The following is an 18,342-nucleotide window of genomic DNA, read 5'->3' as shown; positions in this document are numbered from 1 at the left end:
AACAATCAATTTATTCAACAAACAGGGCCTCAGTAGTGTGTGGAAGATCTAAATGCAACCACAGCAACCTGGGACCTCCACATGCTGGCCACCAGCTTGGTCACACTCTGTTGTGGGAGGCATCCCATTTCTCAACCAACATTTGTCACAAGTCAGCCAATGTGGTTCCATCCCATAGATGATCACACAAGTGTCCTATGGGGTTGAGGTTAGGACTGCAGGCTGGCTATTCCATCCTCTCCACCTCCAAATGTTGAAGCTTTCAACAAACCCTCCTCTGTGTCCTCTGTGGGGTCCAGCTTTGACGTCTTGTGGGATAAAGGTTTGTCCCCAAAAGTGGAGATAAAGGATCGCCACTAGCTGCAGAATCTCATCTCAATATCTCTCAACAGTGAGATCATCTCCAGTGATGACAAGGCAACCTTTTTTAAGAAGTTAAGAAGATACCTCTCCACATCATCACACTACCTCCTCCAAACGTTGTTTGATAATGGCAGACAGAAATTGGCAAGTTTTTCATGGGTGCATGCAGCCCTCATCCTCAGCTTTGCTGCTCAACCCATAAATGCATTTTCCTCACAATTGTGACCGAGTCCAAGATAAATTAACAGGCATTTTCAACAGCATAGGTTAAATTGCCAAGAAGCATTGTAACAATCAACAAAAACACATATGTTCTTACTTTATGTTGCAGCTTTATTTAGGTTTCAAAGTTCAATTTAAATCCTGGTATCAGCTTTAATCTCTTTATCTTCTAGAAAGGCCAGAGAACAAGAAGACCCAATAAATTCAAACTTTGAGGACATGAGGCCTAATATCCCTTATTAATAGACACTGTGACGAAAATGTGCGGTTTTCTAAATTGAATTTGATCGAAACCTGCTAAATGTTATAGCAAAACACTTCTCTAGGAGCCACCTTCATTGATGTCCCACCTTAAATACGCTACCTTGCCCTAAACAGCTTCCAAAAAAAAAAAAGCTCTTTGGCTTATAAACTAGATGGATGATTCATTTATTTTGTGGAACTTGAGATGGTGGGACGCCTTCCAAATTAAAACAAAAGCTTGGGTCAAAATGCTATACATTTAGAAACTGCAGAAAGCTAACGGTGAAAAGTTTGTGACATCACCTGTTCGGCTGGAAAGAGATCTTATCGTAACCCGTCACCTCACAGAGATCCTTCTCCAGCTGCCTGAAAAGTTTCTGGTAACCTTCAGCTTGATCCAGAGGCACGAAGGGGTGGATATGGGCAAACTCTCTCCACGTGATGGGCTGAGGAAGGAAAACTCAGTGAGAGAAGTAACAAAAAACAAAATCATTTTAAACTAGTCAATAAGATAAGAAAACAGACGGTAAGAAAGTTCTAATGTCATTTTATGAAGACGCTCATTGGCACCACCTGTAAAGATGTGTTGTGAGCCTCAAAATGACCGTAGTCAATGTAACAAACTTTCACTAAAAGTCTGAATACATTTTATTTCAGTACATTTCTTCAGAGTACAAAAGAATCCAATTTGCATTAATTTGATCAAACTTCATTTGAAATATAATAAAATATATATCTTTATACTTTTATAGTATTTATTATATCCATTATACTTTATGATGTACAAAATAATGTGTTTAATCTGATTGCACAAATTCATTTTATACTCTATAGTGACAAAATAATTTCCTTTCTGAGTACAACAAATCTATCTAATCTAAAATAGTAAAAAAAAATACTATAGTTACATTTAGTTTAAACTTAAACCTTGAACCTTTTTTGGAGCTGATCAGGATGTTGAGGAACTTTTAATTAGTAATCCAGCACTTCCTGTTTCCTTGGGGTATACATAGGATGGGATACAGAGGTCAGTTTATCTAAGCTACTCTTCAAAATGGGAAAAACATGCAATTCCCTTAAGGCGGACCTGAATGAGTCGATATTAATAACTGGTTAATAAGTATTTCCCGACGTAAGAAGGCATCTTCTCTCGTCTTTCCCATTTTGAAAAGGTCTAAAAGAAATGGACCTCTCATATTTATACGCCAGGGAAACTGAAAATATTTGATAAAAAAAATTACCCAGATATTCCGATGACAAAGTGAAGAACAGTTTTAAAATAATTGAAATTACTTTTATTTTAATAGGAATTTTTCTAGGTGAAGACAACTATTTTCTAACAAAATATTGTTTTCTCTGGGAATAAATTGACTCAAATTAAAGCTACATTTTTCCCAATTTTATGTGTGAAATGATGATACTGGGATAAAATATGAACATTTTTTCAGGTTCAGTTATTTCAGGCATCTTTACCAGGGGTCCTAAAACCACCGAGGGTTGCCAGATCAACTCACCATGAGCTCCGATGAACTGTTGAGCTTCATGGTGCAGGAGCCCTAAAGACAAAAAAAAATGACTTTAATTCGCCATTAGAAAATTATAGGCATTCATATCTAAACTTCAATGTCTTGTAAGACTAACCAGTGGTATCATGCTGTGCACCAGGGAAATGTCTTTGTTTTCCAGGCGCTTCATGTATCGAACAATGTTGGTCTCAGAGTGGTAACTGAATAAATAGATGAAACAAAAACACAAAGATATAAATGGGGACACAAACAGCCAAACATAAACTGGATTAAAAGCAAAGGCTTTATAGAGATGGATGACAAAGCGGTTTTGCACATATCTCAGTAATTACATCATAGAATAAATGGACTAATACTTTATGGCTCCAATAAAAGTTATACGGTCTGTTTTTAGACATGCAAAGTGGAGCGTTTAATCAGCCATTACATCATAACAGAATGGCTCCTGCAGAAATCGGTTAATTTCAGAGCACCAAAGTAAATCTATGAACAGCAGGGTTTCGTCTTCAGTCACATTCTTCCTGCAAACAAGTGATCATTTTCAACTATGAAAGATACCAAAATACTTTTGTTTAACATCAGTGGTGCTTGGTGAGAAGATGCCAATATTGCCAAATAATTTATGATTCTATAAAGGGCCAGTGATTGTACCAGAACACCATTATTGTGAAGTGTTTTATAAAAGGTTTTCATGGCCCTCAATTATTTCCTGATTTTGTCACATTGCAGACACCAACTTCAGTGTATTTTACTGGGATTTTATGTCATAGACCAACCCAAAGTAGCACATAGTTGTGAAAGGAAAGGAAGGAAACTGTTCATGGGTTCCAAAGTTTTTTATAAATGAAAATCTCTGGCATGCATTTATATTCAGTCTCCCTGAGTTCATACTTTATAGAAGCAACTTTGGGGGGGATGTCTGCCAGCTTTTTACCTCTAAACGTCAATTTTCACATTTTGTCACATATCAATTGAATGTGTGTCTATACTTTGACTGGGCCATTCTAACAAATTAATTTAGGGTCGATGTCCTGTTAGATGGAGACCCTTGGCCCCAGTCTCTAACTTGTTTTCTTTCAGTATTGCCCTGTGTAGCCAGATCCTCTGCCAGTGAAAAAAAGCATTCCTACAGCATGATGCTGCCACCACCATGTTTCACTGTGGGTCTGATGTGTTTCAGGTGACGTGTTAGTTTTCTACCACAGTGCTTTGCATGTGGGCCAAAATGTTGAATTTTTGTCCTACAAGAGCACCTTCTTCCAGATGTTTGCTGTGTCCGCTACGTAGCTTTGTAGAAAATGGCAAATGAGGCTTCTTTTTGTTGCTTTCTTTCAACAGTGGTTTTCTCCCAGCAACTCTTCTGTTAAGTCCAGATTTGTGGTGCTGTGTGGACAGCTTCTCAAGCTTTCTCCCAGACTTGTCCTGTGTTCCTTGGTCTTCATGATGCTGTTTGTTCACTTATGTTCTCCAACAAATCCTTGAAACCTCCACAGAACAGATGGATTTATATTGAGATTAAATGTCACACAGCTGGACTCTGTTTACCAATTTAAGGACTTCTGAAAGAAGTGTGGTTTCACTGGATTTTGTTTTGGGGTATCAGAGTAAAGGGCACTGACTCCATATAAAACAGCACACTTTTCTGATCTTTGTGAAAAACATTATCCTCCTTCACCTCACAATTATGAACATTGTTCTGTAAAATAAAAGCCAATCCCCCAAAAAACACATTGAAGTTTGTATTTGCAATGTGACAAATTCCTTTCTGGAAGGCACTGCATGAACCAGAGAAATAAGCTGGTCACCAACCTGTTGAAGACCTGGTGTGTGAGGAACTTGCTGGTCCTCTTAAAAGGACTTCCCATGATCCCCATCACCCGCTCACCCATCTTTTCAGCAATCAGCTCCTGTAAAATAGAAAATATTACAAATTACAAAAAAAAAAAGAAAAATCACATAATGGGTTGAACTGTACCTGCAATTGTAAAGAACTATTATTTCAAAAACACGAATCACTAATGAATGAAAGAATAAATAGATGAATAAATTTCAGGTGCAACGTACAGCTGAAGATTCACAACCGAAGACCCAGAGCAAGTCATCCAAGTCCCGTTCAGTCACCGTTTCATCCAAAGAGACACCCAGCTGTGTGTGGAGAGGCGAGAATTTATAACATAATAAAACTTGGACAACAGAGCATCCGTCTTAAACAAATTACTACAATAAAAAAGCAAACATACACACACTGAGGTAAAAACGTAGCTCACACTTTCTGTCCTAGCGTGTTTGATACAAATCAAAAACGGAGTATGTACAGACCCATTCAATAAATTCGAATATTGTTGAAAAGATTATTTCAGTAACTTAACTCATTAAGTGAAACACATTATTTAGATTACACAAACTGTACATAAACTCATGTTTTAAAGCCTTTATTTTTGTTAAATGAGGATTTTGTGCTTACAGCTAATGAAAATACGTAATTTAGGATAAGAACATTACATCACACCAATAAAAAAAAATATGTTTTTGATATGGAAATGTAGGCTTTTGAAAAATATGTATTATACAAAAAATTAGTTTTTTTCAAAACATTCTCTTAATCTGTCAAACAATCCTCATTGGAACACATTCTAATTTATTGAGTATGACTGTAGAAGATAAATCATGACAGATTCTTATTATTTTTCTGCTTTGCCACCCTCTATCCATATTACTTCATACTAAAAAAAAACTAAAAAAAAAAACTTAGTGAGTGTACTTGACTTGAATGTTTAGCTGAACTGAGGCCAAAAGTGTTACGTTTTCATATATTTGCATATTCATCAGATGAGGTGCAGTTATAAATTCATGTGTTCTTGGTTGCCGTTTTCATTCAGTATTTGCTGTTCTACTGATTAATGACAAGTTGTACCTCTTTCTTTAACATACTAAACAGACTTTTCGGATGAAATCAATTTAAAAACGAAAGTACCACCGACCTGACTAACTGCTTTTTCAGTGGTCTTTTACGATCTTGACATTTCCATGATCCTGTCACGTAAACGTTCATTTCCACCATTCGTTACAACGGCAAATACCAAGAGCATGTTGAAACTGGAAACCTTTTTGACTTCTAATGGTTTTGGTATTCAGTGTTGTTCCACCTCCGTGATTAAATCACTGGCTCAGTGCTTTTAGTATGGAAGCAAATCGTTACCATATTTCAAAAGGAAATGCAAATACAAATAGGATGATTGATTACTAATTTTATTTATGGGTCAAATAATGCAGTCACATTCTTAAAATGAAAAAGCATTTCTGGAAATGCTTTTTCATTTTCAAATTTAACATTTCAAATTTAATTTTGGTATCCATTTGCTGGGCTACATTTTGAAAAATAAATCTCAAATGTCTTTTTCATTTTAATTAAGTGAAAGAATGAGCAGTCTTGAAGAAGAAAATTAAAATGCAAATAGGATTATTGATTACTAATTTCATTTATGAGTCAAACAATGCAGCCACATTCTTAAAATGAAAAAGCATTTCAGAAAATGCTTTTTCATTTGAAATATGGTACGATTTGCTTCCATATTTCAGAGAATATGGGGACTCACCACTCCCTCAGAGTAGACTCGCAGGTTTATTTGTCTCTGCACAGCTCTCTCCAGGATGTCTTTGGCAGCCACGCTACAGTTTACCTTCAGGGTATCAAAAAACATGTCGCTGTGGAGCCGATGGCCTGCTCTCTTCAGACCTGACACAAATGGAAGCGAAGAAAAGTTAAATCACTGTTAAATTTGTTTTTCTAATAGTTTAATGCTCCTATACAGGGTCCCTGTTCAGTTATTTTAAAGGAAAATATACACACACACACACAGAATCATAAAATAGTACATTATCTAATAAAAGTGTAAATTTAAAAAAGAAAATATAAAAACATTAAGAAATAAAAGTATTGCTACAACCTCCTGGATTTTTTGTGGTGTATATATATATATTTAAAAAAAAACACGAGATAATGTATTTAGTCATTTTTATTGTTTGTTTTGTTTTATTTAAATTTGTGCAATTTATCAACAGTATAACATTATAGATTAGGTATTCAAAGGAGTAGGTGGAAGTATTAATTTATTTAATCCCACTCCATGCATCACCATTATCATGCCTTACTGTTCTAATTTGTATAGCACGTAGATTAAATATTAGTATGCTACATTATACATCCAAAAAATATTTAGAAACTTGTCATTCTTATCAAATGCTTATGAAGTCTATAATAATAACTACAGCCGCAGCATTATCAATAGTCATTCCTTGTATTATAGTCAAACTATTTAGGTAGTAACAATGATACTTTCATTTCCAATAATAGTACTAACAAAATAACAATTATTACATCTTGTATCTCATAATGACCCTATTCTTGTATAAAGATTTGAACTGTTGAACAGTTTTGTAGATTATATACACAATTACACTAAACAAATAACAAAAGGTTTGCGAATTTTTCTCAGTATGAAATGAGATAAACTTATGCAATAGTAATTTTTCCAGTTGCTGCTGATGAATTGTCCCTAAAAAACACCAGTTCCAACTCTTGGATCTAGTAGTAGAAGTGTAGACTCTGAAGCAGGAACGTGCTAGAGTTCTAAGATGTAAAAACTAAGAGAACGCCCCCTGAAGTTGTAATTGTTGTAATTGGAAAGTCATAGTATCCAAGCTAACCCCGAGTTCAGATTCAGTATAGCTGAATATAATAAGAAACAAAGCTTCAGGGAGCGTTCGGTTTATTTTTACATCTTGGAAGTCTAGAACGTTGTGGCTTCCAATGTCTACACTACTACATCCAAACGTTGAGCTCTCCGCCATCAACTGAACTCCAGTCTCATGATCAAAAAACACCACTGCATTATCATATCACATTTGAATGAACTTAAAAAAATGTAACTCTGAAAACATTGCATCATCTGCATAATTCTTTGCTCTTAAATGAAAACTCAATGGGATCTTAGAACCTATTTTTGATGAAACATAGAAGATGATCAAGATGGTCACAAACTCCATTGAATAAACATCCTATAGCAGTTAATGATTTCTAACAGTTTATCTGCATCCAACTAATGCATTTTCATCACAATGGAAGTGAAAAATTACCTTCAGCAAGGATCAGAGCAGCATTGTGTGTCCTCTTAGCAATGTGTCCAAGTCCTTGTGGGCCGTGATACAGGGCATACATGGCTGCCATGTTTGCAAGCAGAGCCTCCAGGAAATAAAATGATTATTTGCCCACAGAAGACAAAAATGGCAACCTTTGTTTAAAAATCCACCATGACAGCAATAATTGATAAACCTCATAAATTTCTCACAGTAAGCAAGACTGAACAAACATTAGTAGGGTCATACTTGTGCAGTGCAAATGTTGCTGGTCGCCTTGTCTCTGCGGATGTGCTGCTCTCTGGTCTGTAGTGCAAGACGATACACTTCCTTGCCTGCTGCATCCCTAAAATAACAAACACACAAACATTCTCAGAACAATATTTTTATACTAAAAGAAAATCAGCCATTTTTTAAAGTGCGGCTGTAGATTCTTACCTGGTAACTCCAACCATTCGGCCAGGCATCATCCGGACCAGGTTGTCTTTAACTGCAAAGAAGGCAGCGTGTGGGCCGCCATAGCACAGGGGAACCCCAAACCTCTGGGAGCTGCCCAGTGCAACATCAACTCCGAACTCTCCAGGGGGGCGGAGAACACAGAGTGCGAGCAGGTCAGTGGAACAACAGGCCATGGCCTGAGGAAAAAAAGCTGATTTAGACATGGCCATTGCTGACTAAAATAAAAAAAATAAAAACTCCTTTCGCTGCAACTGTTCTACATTTTCTACTTATAACACACTCTCTATGGGGTTTACTCAGCAGGGTTCCTACACAAGTTTTTCATTCCAAAAGTCAATGCTTTAACAGATAAAACCCAACAACTCTCCGATACCAAGACAATTCTTCCCACTATGGCACAGCTGCGATGGATGGATGGATGGATTAGTAAAATGACATAGTAAATTAAGTCTGGAGATACATTTTTTTGTGATGTTGCCTATTAAAGTATAAATGTGTGTCATCGGTAAAAAGCATTATTCTAAAAGCTGGTTAAAAATACCCAGTATGTTTATAATGACCGTTTTTAATGAGCTTTTAGAATAATGCTTTTTACACCCACATGAAGTAACAGACCAGTGTTTTGTCTTTGCAGCTATTCAATTAAAGACTCGTTACACGATATAAACCTGTGTTTTTATGCAGTTAAAGCTCTCTTACCCCTCCCTTGTGTGCTCTGTCCACAAGGGCAGTAAAGTCCTCCACTCTGCCATCAGTGTCTGGATACTGGAAGAGCACACCACTCACATCCTTCCCACTGAAATCCATCTCATGAGGCTGCTTCAGAACAGTTTTTACTCCAATGTAGCTGCGAACAACAAGGAGAGCTTGATGTAGATTTAATGTTTAGGACTTATGGTGAGCTACACATACGTATTAACACAGGATGGTTCATTTACTGTCCTTCATTTACAGTTTTTTGTATTTGAGTTTACTCACAAGATCAAACATGTATTTTAAGTTTATAGGACATACTTCGCTCTGGTCTGCACCACGGCAATGGTCTGAGGATGGCAGCGTGGGTCAATGTAAAAGGTTCGTCTTTTGTTCTGTCTGTGAAAGACAAAACAACCGAGGCTTCCATTAGCAAAACTAAACCTCCAACCAAAATCTATTTGTTATGCACTGAGGCTTCAACAGTTTCTAATGGCGATGAATCATCAACACATATAACTTCACATTCTGAGTATATTTATGTTTTCCTACAAGTTGGAGTTATACCTGTGGCAGAGCTGCATGGCCTCTGCTGCAGCCGTCCCTTCATCCAGCAGTGAGGCGTTGGCCACAGGCATGCCTGTGATGTCACAGATCATGGTCTGATAATTGAGGAGGGACTCCAGGCGGCCCTGAGAGACCTCCGGCTGGTAAGGCGTGTACTGAGTCACCCTGAGGACAAAAACTCGCAGTGAATCAAGTGAACGAGTTTGGACACGAGGACAATAGGCCAAAGCTGTTGTTAATCAAGGCAGCGGGACGGCCTGTGGAATGCATTGTGCGTCTCCTCATGGCCAGGGAGTTCAGATAAAACATGGACAGGGATGGCTGGCTTGGACTTGGGTGACAGAGAATCGTGTCTAGCAGAAAGCTGGACAGAAGTAGATCATCTATTTTTACATGAGTCATATTACAAGGCCTCAGATTAACTGCAACAAGGAACCCAAACTCATAAACCAATTAGTCATCCATGACCGCAACACAAGATAACCTCTTCATGGGACTTTCACTTTTCCATAAGGTTTCACCTTAAGATACTCACCAGCCAGCATTCTCCAGGAGATTGCGCTGGATGGGTGGCGGTACTGAGCAGTTGTAGTAGCCCATCCCGATATAGGACCTCCAAACTTTGTTTTTGGACGCAATCTTCTGTAAAGCCTCCAGAACCTCATTTTCACCTAAAAAAAAAAAAAATTAAGTATTTTGTTTTCTATAAAATGATATGTCTGTAGATTTTAAACACCTGAAACTATAAGAGCACTAGTTTTTCAGTACTACATTTTCTTTGTTATTAACTAAATCTGAAACATTTAAGTAGACAGACTGAAGAGCAAAGTCAGACGAGCCTTGTGTGAATATGTGATGAAAAGCACTTAGTGTCACATGCGAAAGACCGACTGCTTCACATGATAAAGACAGATCATGTGTAGCAGGGCTGCAACTAAAGATTATTCTGCTAATCGATTAACCTTTTAAATATTTTTCTCCATTAACCGATTAATAATTGGATAGCAAAAGGTGCTTAATAGGAGATTTTTGTATAAAATTTGAACCAGGTGAAGCTGAGGCGATGCCACTTGAGTTCTGGATAGAGCATATTTACAGACAAAGAAGGTTTTTTATCTTAAATGCAAAATGTATATTTTTGTATAGTTTTAGTTTAATTAGCGCTTTGAGTGGGTTGTTCTTCAAATATAGAGTCTGTATGCTGCATTTAATTATTATTACTAGATTAGTTGACGATTATTTCAATAATCGATTAGGCACAATTGATTGTAGTAGACCACAGTGGTGAGATGATGAAAATTTTGCCAGAAATTAAACAATTTACTGTGTCCTCCAAAATTATCCATACACCTTAGAACTTTTCACATTTTTGCCACATTACAACCACAAACGTCTATGTATTTTTTGGGGATTTTATGTCATAGACCAACAAACCCAATCTGAAGTTTTAAGAAATTTACAAAAAAAATCTGCTTAATATTCTGGCATTTAGAATCAGGAATGTTTATTGTCATTATGAACCCATAATGAAATTTAAATTTGACACTCGGCTCAGAATGCACATATAGAACAAAGCAAAATTTTGCAAAAAGAAATAATGTTGCTAATCCTAAGTTACATGAAACAGGAATGTCAGGAAGTTTCTTCGCATAATATGCAAATGTCTGATTTTAACTGTATGTGTGAAGAGGAAAGAAAAGTATGCATAGTTTCCCACATTTTTACAAATATACATCTAAACGTTAAGTGTACATTTGTATTCAGCTCTCAGAATTAGTAATTTGATATCAGTATAAGTCCAGTTCTGTAAAAGAATGAGAGATCAGTGAACAAACAATCATTAAGATTGTTTGGTGGTGGCAGCATCATGCTGTGGGGATGCTTTAAGTAGGTACAGTAAAGCAGGTCAGAGCGGATGTGAGGGTGGATGGGCTATACACAGGGTAATCCTGGAAGAAAACCAGCAGGAGGCTGCAAGAGTATTTAAACTGGAGCAAAGGTCCATCTTCTAGCAAGGCAGCAGTCCTAATCATGCAACCAGAGCTACAATGAACTGGTTTACATCAAAGCATACCGATGCGTTTGAATGGCCCAGTCAAAGTGCAGACCTAAAATCCAACATGTAATCTGTGACTATCCACCCTAATGAGCTTTAGCTGTTTTGCAAAGAGAACAGGCAAAAACGTCCATCTCTAGATGTTGCAAGGCTGCCAGAAACATACCCCTCACTTAAACATTGGCCCATCACATAAAATCTCAATAAAAGCATTGAAGATTTTGTAATTTTGAATACTTTTGGAAGGCATTGTATTGTTAAAGTGAACTTATACGCCTGAAAATTGCAAGCAACATTCGCCATGGAGGGTTTAGCTAGTAATAAAAACGAAATGACAAGTTCTAACTCAGCAGTCTTGAAATAGAAAAAAGGTAAACCATGCATACAGAAACAAATGAATCATTCTAAAATAATAGGTAACCCTCTGCTGAAACTGAAGCTGATGTTTTTATTCATGCTCGTGGTGTCCCGCCTTGATCTGTCTCATATGCACCAACTCATCGTCCACAAAAAGAAAATACCCGTGGCTTCTTTCCTGATATTGTTTTGCCTTAATCTCAGTTTTTGTCTATAAGTTTCTACGAATGCACAACCAGCCGTGGATTCCTCTGGCCTTCCCAGCTGCCTAGCAACTACAAGGAATGGATAATACTGCCCGGCTGTACCAAGAGCTCTGACTACTCCTGTTTTTCGGAAAAGAAATGTACCCCAAATCCTCAGTTGTGAGAGTGAACAACTGGATATTTATTTACAACTTCATTTTTTCCAAAAGTGAAATAGTGCACATTTCTCTCCGCAGATTTGTTATGAAACAATATTGTTCTAAAGATTATATGTACATGTTAAAATCAGGCATTGTATTTCTTTTAAATAAGTGTATGCTAGCTCATTTTGACAAGACAAACTGTTTTCCCATGGTCCTAGAGTTTTTCAGGGCAGTAAAAAAAAAAAAAAAGCCTGATTCAGGAGCATCAGGGAGGTCTATTGTTGGACAGAGAATCCCTAACTGGCTTTGCAAAGCAAAGCCCTTCAAAGCTGAACAAGCAGAAAACCCAGCACAACCTCCAGTTTATTTCTTCAGCGTGGTTTGCTGCATTATGAAACCTAACAGAGTGAGGATAGGTTGGCAAGAAGCCAAATCAGGGTGACCGGGTCATTTAGAAAAAATTTATTAAATCCAACTAAAAGGTACTCGAGATTTGAGCAACTTTTAAAAAGTTACTAAATACAGCACAGACTACTTGCGGAGGATGTTACTGGAGTTTTTGATTTTTATAATTTGTGACACATTAATTCACACCCACTTAATCTTTAATTGAAAGTGATAACTGTTATTTTTGGGCTTTTTCAGACCCAAGATATTATTCTGACTCTGTTCACAGGGAGATATGGAACAAATGAGTCATCAGATGCATTTTGAAAAAATATATACCAAATATTTACACAAGGTATGATAAAAATGTACATCAATGTAAAAAATATATTTACAGTTTCAAAAATGGTAACATTTTCCATTACATAATTTCTAAAGTTTAAAGTACTTGGAAATGTTGGATCTGCTGGAATCTTTTCAAGCTGTGTGGACCAATGGAATGTCACCCCTCCCCCACACGTTTCTGTGCACTGCTGCTCAGCTGACTAAAGGACGGCTACTACACGTCACCTTTGCTTACAAGGAGGATAAATTCAGTGGTTTGGAAATATTTCCAGTCACGAAGGACACAGACTGTCTTAGTGAAAATTAAAAAGGATTACTCTCCCATGGTTTGAAAACTAAAGCCGGTATGCTACAAGCAGAAGACTCCAGGCTGGCTACCAGAGGTGACACCCCAACTGATTTACCAGCTAATATAAGCTTGTTAAACTTATGTTACTCTATAAAGAGCAGAACAGCAAAAATGAACCATCTGCGCAATAAGCATTTAAAACTAGAGCTGCATTTAAATTATGTTTTCTAAACTTTCACCTCTACATATCAAAACCATTAAATAACTGTAATCATCCCAATGTGTTATGTTTTTTACCAGCAGCAACAAAATATATATATATATATATCTGTTTATAAGCAAGAGCAGTTATCTGAGATTTATCTCTTTTGTCTAGAGTAATTCTAAGAAATTCTCACAGCATGATGCAGCCACCACCATGCTCGACAGTTTGAATAATGCTGATGAATGAAAGCTTCATCTTGGCACCTTTGTCACTGGCCAAATAGCTCAATCTTTTTTGTCTTATTTGACCAAGAATTGTGTCCACAAGTTAATGTCCTGAGTATTTTATTTGTTCTGTTATTATGTTTAGTTTTTGTATATTTTTAGCTTTGTGCTATAGTACTGTGTATTATTGTATGACATAAAAATCATCTTGACCAAGACTTATTGGCAGAAGATTCAATCAGACATTCCTAGTTAAATAAAGAAAGTTAACCTAGTCTTTTTGCACATCAATGTTAAAATATGGTGTTTTCATATTCAAAACCTTATTTGTGTATGAAAACAGGTTTACATGCATTCACCCGCCAGTTAAAAAGTGAATGCATCCTTAAAAAAAGATCAAGCTACTTGCTTTTTAATCGTTTGTTGGGCTTTATAACGTGTTATTTCTTTGCAAAGAAACTTTTGCAAATAAACCGCATCCTGATGTAGGAATATTGAGCAGAAGAGATGAGAAAACATGGAGGTCAGTCTGTAATGCAGATCACACTGAAGTCACCTTATTAGGAACCCCCTCGGCTGTGATGTAATGAGAACGCTGCAACCAGATTGAACTGGACTTGGGACCGGAGCTCAGGGCTAAACTTTACACTCCAGTTGCCATCCTATGAGCATCGGCTTCCCATCAGGAGATTGGTGCTGCTCGCTGAGTTTCGCAAAAACAACTCCTAATATGTTCAAAGGAAGACTTAACGAGCAGAGCGCTCCGCGGCACACAATAGAGGTGCAACCTACATTTCAGCCACAAACTTGGCTTCATTTAGCGCTCGCTGGATGAGGGGAGACTGAGCCGTGCACAATGACCGCTGCCGAGTGAGACAAAGAAGACTGCAATTTCTACACCGTGTTTTCAAGTTTTTGCTTTTAGGAAGGTCACAAATGCTGAAGGTGTTCAAATTCTAGAGACAAACACGATGAAATAAATCTAAACTTACAAATGGGATCATCCATCTTCAAACTGCGCTGAAGGCGAATGGAGGGTGGAACTGTGTTTTCGATCAACTGGTCGACTGACTGTAAACAAAAAGCATTTCAAATTATTAAAATCGCGCAACAAAACCCCCCAATAGGTTTTCAGATTGTAACATGCAATTATTTTATAGTGAAACTTGATGCGATCAATGCAAAAGCACAATGAATGAAAGGGAAAATATGATCAAACAAATAATCTTACCTCGAGTGCCAAAACATCCAGCATTTCCCTCTTCTCCCGCTCACCTGGACCGATGTGCCTCTCTGCAAAGTCATCGTGCCTGGGTAAAATCCGCTCGATCTGCCTGGAGGCGGCGGCTGCAGACGTCCTGAGACCCCGGGCTGCCCCTCCTGCCGCTGCTGTTGTCAGGGACGCTGAGCTGCGCTGAAGCCGGATCCTGCTCTGAAGTTTCCAAACCACACCGCTCCTCTCGCTCAGATGTCCGCACGGTGCACTCGGGTTCACCGACTTGGCCACAAAGAGCCGCCAGGACTTGGCGCAGCTCTGCATCTCTAACTCACTGTGCGGGACGAGTGGGCCGAAAAACCAGTGAAGCTTTATTCTCCTCCCTTCCCCTCAGGAGAGGTTCCCTCCACTGTGCGGAAAGATAGCCTATTACCAACTCTTCCAAACAGCACACTTTATACTATGGCACAGTTGCACAAGAGCGGACCAATCGGCGCGGAGATGCTGCGTGACGCAGTGACGAGCCCCAGCAAAACAGCTGCTGAACTTCCACACGTGCCTCCCCCTTTTGACCAAAAGAAGAAGAAAGAGGAAATTGGTCATTAAAGTGATTTTTAAACTGGATGTCAATGTCTAACGCTCTGCTGGACTTTGGTGCGCTCACTGATAATGACAGATGTGCGCAAAAGGGGTTTAATCAGAATCAGCTTTATTGCCAAGTTCGTACATACAAACATATTTACAATTTACAATGTACAATGTACAATATACACATATATAATAAAAAGGTGCATTTGCACAACATCTGTATGCTGTTGTTTTATACTCTATTGAATGTTCATCAGAGAAACAACCTGGGGGAAGAAACTGTCTCTGTGGCGCCTGGTTTTAGTGAACAGTGCTCTGTAGCGGCGGCCTGAAGGTAAAGCTCTGAACAGTTTATGTGCAGGGTGTGTGGGGTCTGCAGAGATTTTAGCAGCTCTTTTCTTGACCCTAGACCTGTATAAGTCCTGGATGGAGGGAAGGTCAGCCCTGATTATTCTCTCTGCAGTCCTGATTATTCGTTGCAGTCTGGACCTGTCCTGTTTTGTGGATGAGCCAAACCACACTGAGATGGATGAAGACAGGACAGACTGAATGATGGCAGTGTAGAAGATAACCAGCAGCTCCTGTGGAAGGTTGAACTTCTTGAGTTGCCTCAGGAAGTACAGTCTCTGCTGGGCCTTCTTTCGAACAGTGTCTATGTGTGAAGACTATCTCAGGTCCTCAGAGATGGTGGTTCCTAAGAACCTGAAGTGGTCCACGGCCGATACAGTGTTGTTGAGGATGGTGAGGGGGTGTATGGGGGTGGTGTTCTTCGAAAGTCCACCACCATTTCCACAGTCTTGAGTGGGTTCAGTTCAAGGTAGTTCTGACTGCACCAGTATACCAGCCGATCCACCAGCTGTCTGTATGCAGACTCATCACCATCCTGGATCAGTCCAATGACAGTGGTGTCGTCTGCAAACTTAAGGAGTTTCACGGACGAGTCCGATGAGGTGCAGTCATTTGTGTACAGGGAGAAAAGGAGTGGGGATAGAACACACCCCTGGGGGGCACCAGTACTTATTGATCTGGTGCGGGAGAAGATGCTCCCCAGTCTCACCTGCTGCTGTCAGTCCGTCAGGAAGTTGTTGATCCACTGACAGGTGGAGGCTGGGACGTTGAACTGGGTGAGCTTCTGGTGGAGGATGTCTGGTATGATGGTGTTGAAGGCCGAGCTGACGTCTACAAACAGGATCCTGGCGTACGTCTCTGGGTGGTCGAGGTGTTGCAGGATGAAGTGTAGACCTAAGTTAACAGCATCATCTGCCGACCTGTTTGCTCGGTAAGCAAACTGCAGGGGGTCCAGCAGGGGGCCTGTGATGTCTTTCAGGTGCTTCAACACCAGCCGCTCAAAGGATTTCATGACCACAGACGTCAGGGCTACGGGCCTGTAGTCATTTAATCCTAGGATGGTGGGTTTCTTGGGAACCGGGATGATGGTGGATCGTTTGAAGCAGGAGGGGACCTCACATTTCTCCAATGACTTGTTGAAGATCCGGGTGAAGATCAAAGCGAGTTGATGTGCACAGGCATGATGGGGAGACGTTATCAGGTCCTCCAGCTTTCTTTGTTTTCATGAGCTGAAAGAGCCTGTTTACCTCTTCCTCGGAGATCTTTAGTGCAGGCAGAGGATCTGATGGTGGGGGGTTGGTTGCTTTATGGGAGGAATTTGTTCCTGAATGGGATGTGGAGGAGATAGTTTGAGGTGTGAATGGCTTCTTGTCATGTCTGCATTAGAAGCCATTCAGACGGTTGTCCAGGAGACGACTCTGTTCAGGATGGGTGGAGGGGCTCTTGTAGGCAGTCAGGTTTCTCAGACCAGTCCATACAGCTGAGGTATCACCAGTAGAAAGGCTGTTCTTAAGCTTCTCACTGTAGCTTCTCTTAGCTGCTTTGATCTCCTTTGTTAGTTTGTTCCTAGCCTGCCTGTACTGCGCCCAATCTCCACTGCTATGAGCTTCTTCCTTTTCCCTGCGCAGATTCCTGAGGTGTGGAGTAAACCATGGCTTGTTATTCCCAAAGGTGCAGAAGGTCTTGGTCTGCACACACATGTCCTCACAGAAACTGATGTATGATGTCACCACATCAGTTAGTTGGTTTAGGTCAGTGGCTGAGGTTTCAAAAACAGTCCAGTCTGTGCATTCAAAGCAGGCCTGTAGCATCTGCTTTGATTCCTCAGTCCACTTCTTAACAGTGTGAACCTTGGGTTTGGAAGCTCTTAGTCTCTGTCTGTAGGTTGGGATGAGGTGGATTAGATAATGATCCGAAAAACCCAGAGCAGCCCTGGTAACAGCATGATATGAGTCCTTTAAAGCTGTGTAACAATGGTCCAGTGTGTTTTTGTCTCTGGTGGGACACTTAATATGCTGTCTGTATTTGGGGAGTTCATTTGAGAGGTTTGCTCTGTTAAAATCTCCCAGTATTATGATGAAAGAGTCCGTATATTTTTTCTCCATGTCTGTAATCAGCTCAGCGAGATGTTTTTCAGCGGCAGAAGTGCAGCCATGCGGTGGAAAATATGAGCCGATTATTATAAACGAGGAAAACTCTCTCGGTGAATAAAACGGTTTACAGTTTATGGAAAATGACTCCAGATCAGGACTACATGTTTTTCCCAGCACTTTTACGTCTCTGCACCAACCTTCATTTATATAAAAGCAGATTCTGCCTCCTCGCTTCTTCCCCGATAGCTCCGCGCTGCGATCCGCTCTGAACAGCTGGAAGTCCAGCATCAGCAGTGCGCGGTCCGGGATGTTTTCACTCAGCCATGTCTCAGTGAAGCAGAGAATCGCTGATCCGCGGAGGTCCGTGTTTTTACCGGTGAGGAGAAGCAGCTCGTCCATCTTGTTGTTGAGAGAGCGGACATTTGCCAGGTGGATTGAAGGCAGTGGTGTGCGAAGTCCTCTTTTGAGGAGCTTTACCAGTGCGCCAGCACGGTTTCCCCTTCGGCGCTTTCGGCGCAGTATCCTGTAAAGCGCCGCAGCTCCGCTTGCCAGGAGCTCAGTGAACCTCGGATCGATGAAAGATGGTGAAGAAAACCCAAGAGAGGACTCTCTGATGTTGAGAAGTTCCTCTCTACTGAATGAGACCACAGGATTGTGGCTCGAAAAACATAAAAAC

The 18,342-nt window shown here is 39.6% G+C and overlaps 1 protein-coding gene across 1 annotated transcript in view; it reads right to left on the bottom strand.

Moving 5' to 3' along the window:
- The window catches only part of gldc (glycine dehydrogenase (decarboxylating)), a 28,507-nt gene that overhangs the window by 9,958 nt on the left and 207 nt on the right, over positions 1-18,342 (bottom strand). The window contains exons 2-16 of the mRNA XM_047381083.1: positions 14,653-15,202; positions 14,414-14,492; positions 9,745-9,880; positions 9,210-9,374; positions 8,964-9,041; positions 8,649-8,796; positions 7,929-8,125; positions 7,740-7,836; positions 7,491-7,596; positions 5,951-6,090; positions 4,419-4,499; positions 4,164-4,261; positions 2,470-2,554; positions 2,343-2,384; positions 1,132-1,274 (exon numbers count right to left, since the gene is read on the bottom strand). Coding sequence (XP_047237039.1) covers positions 1,132-1,274; positions 2,343-2,384; positions 2,470-2,554; positions 4,164-4,261; positions 4,419-4,499; positions 5,951-6,090; positions 7,491-7,596; positions 7,740-7,836; positions 7,929-8,125; positions 8,649-8,796; positions 8,964-9,041; positions 9,210-9,374; positions 9,745-9,880; positions 14,414-14,492; positions 14,653-14,961 — 1,904 coding nt within the window. The 5' untranslated portion in view covers positions 14,962-15,202. The remainder of the gene's footprint in view (positions 1-1,131; positions 1,275-2,342; positions 2,385-2,469; positions 2,555-4,163; positions 4,262-4,418; positions 4,500-5,950; positions 6,091-7,490; positions 7,597-7,739; positions 7,837-7,928; positions 8,126-8,648; positions 8,797-8,963; positions 9,042-9,209; positions 9,375-9,744; positions 9,881-14,413; positions 14,493-14,652; positions 15,203-18,342) is intronic.

The sequence above is a fragment of the Girardinichthys multiradiatus genome, chromosome 12, assembly GCF_021462225.1.
Source record: "Girardinichthys multiradiatus isolate DD_20200921_A chromosome 12, DD_fGirMul_XY1, whole genome shotgun sequence".
Classification (NCBI taxonomy): domain Eukaryota; kingdom Metazoa; phylum Chordata; class Actinopteri; order Cyprinodontiformes; family Goodeidae; genus Girardinichthys; species Girardinichthys multiradiatus.
The sequence above is the reverse complement of the archived record's forward strand: the minus strand, read 5'-3'. Positions and strand labels throughout refer to the sequence as shown.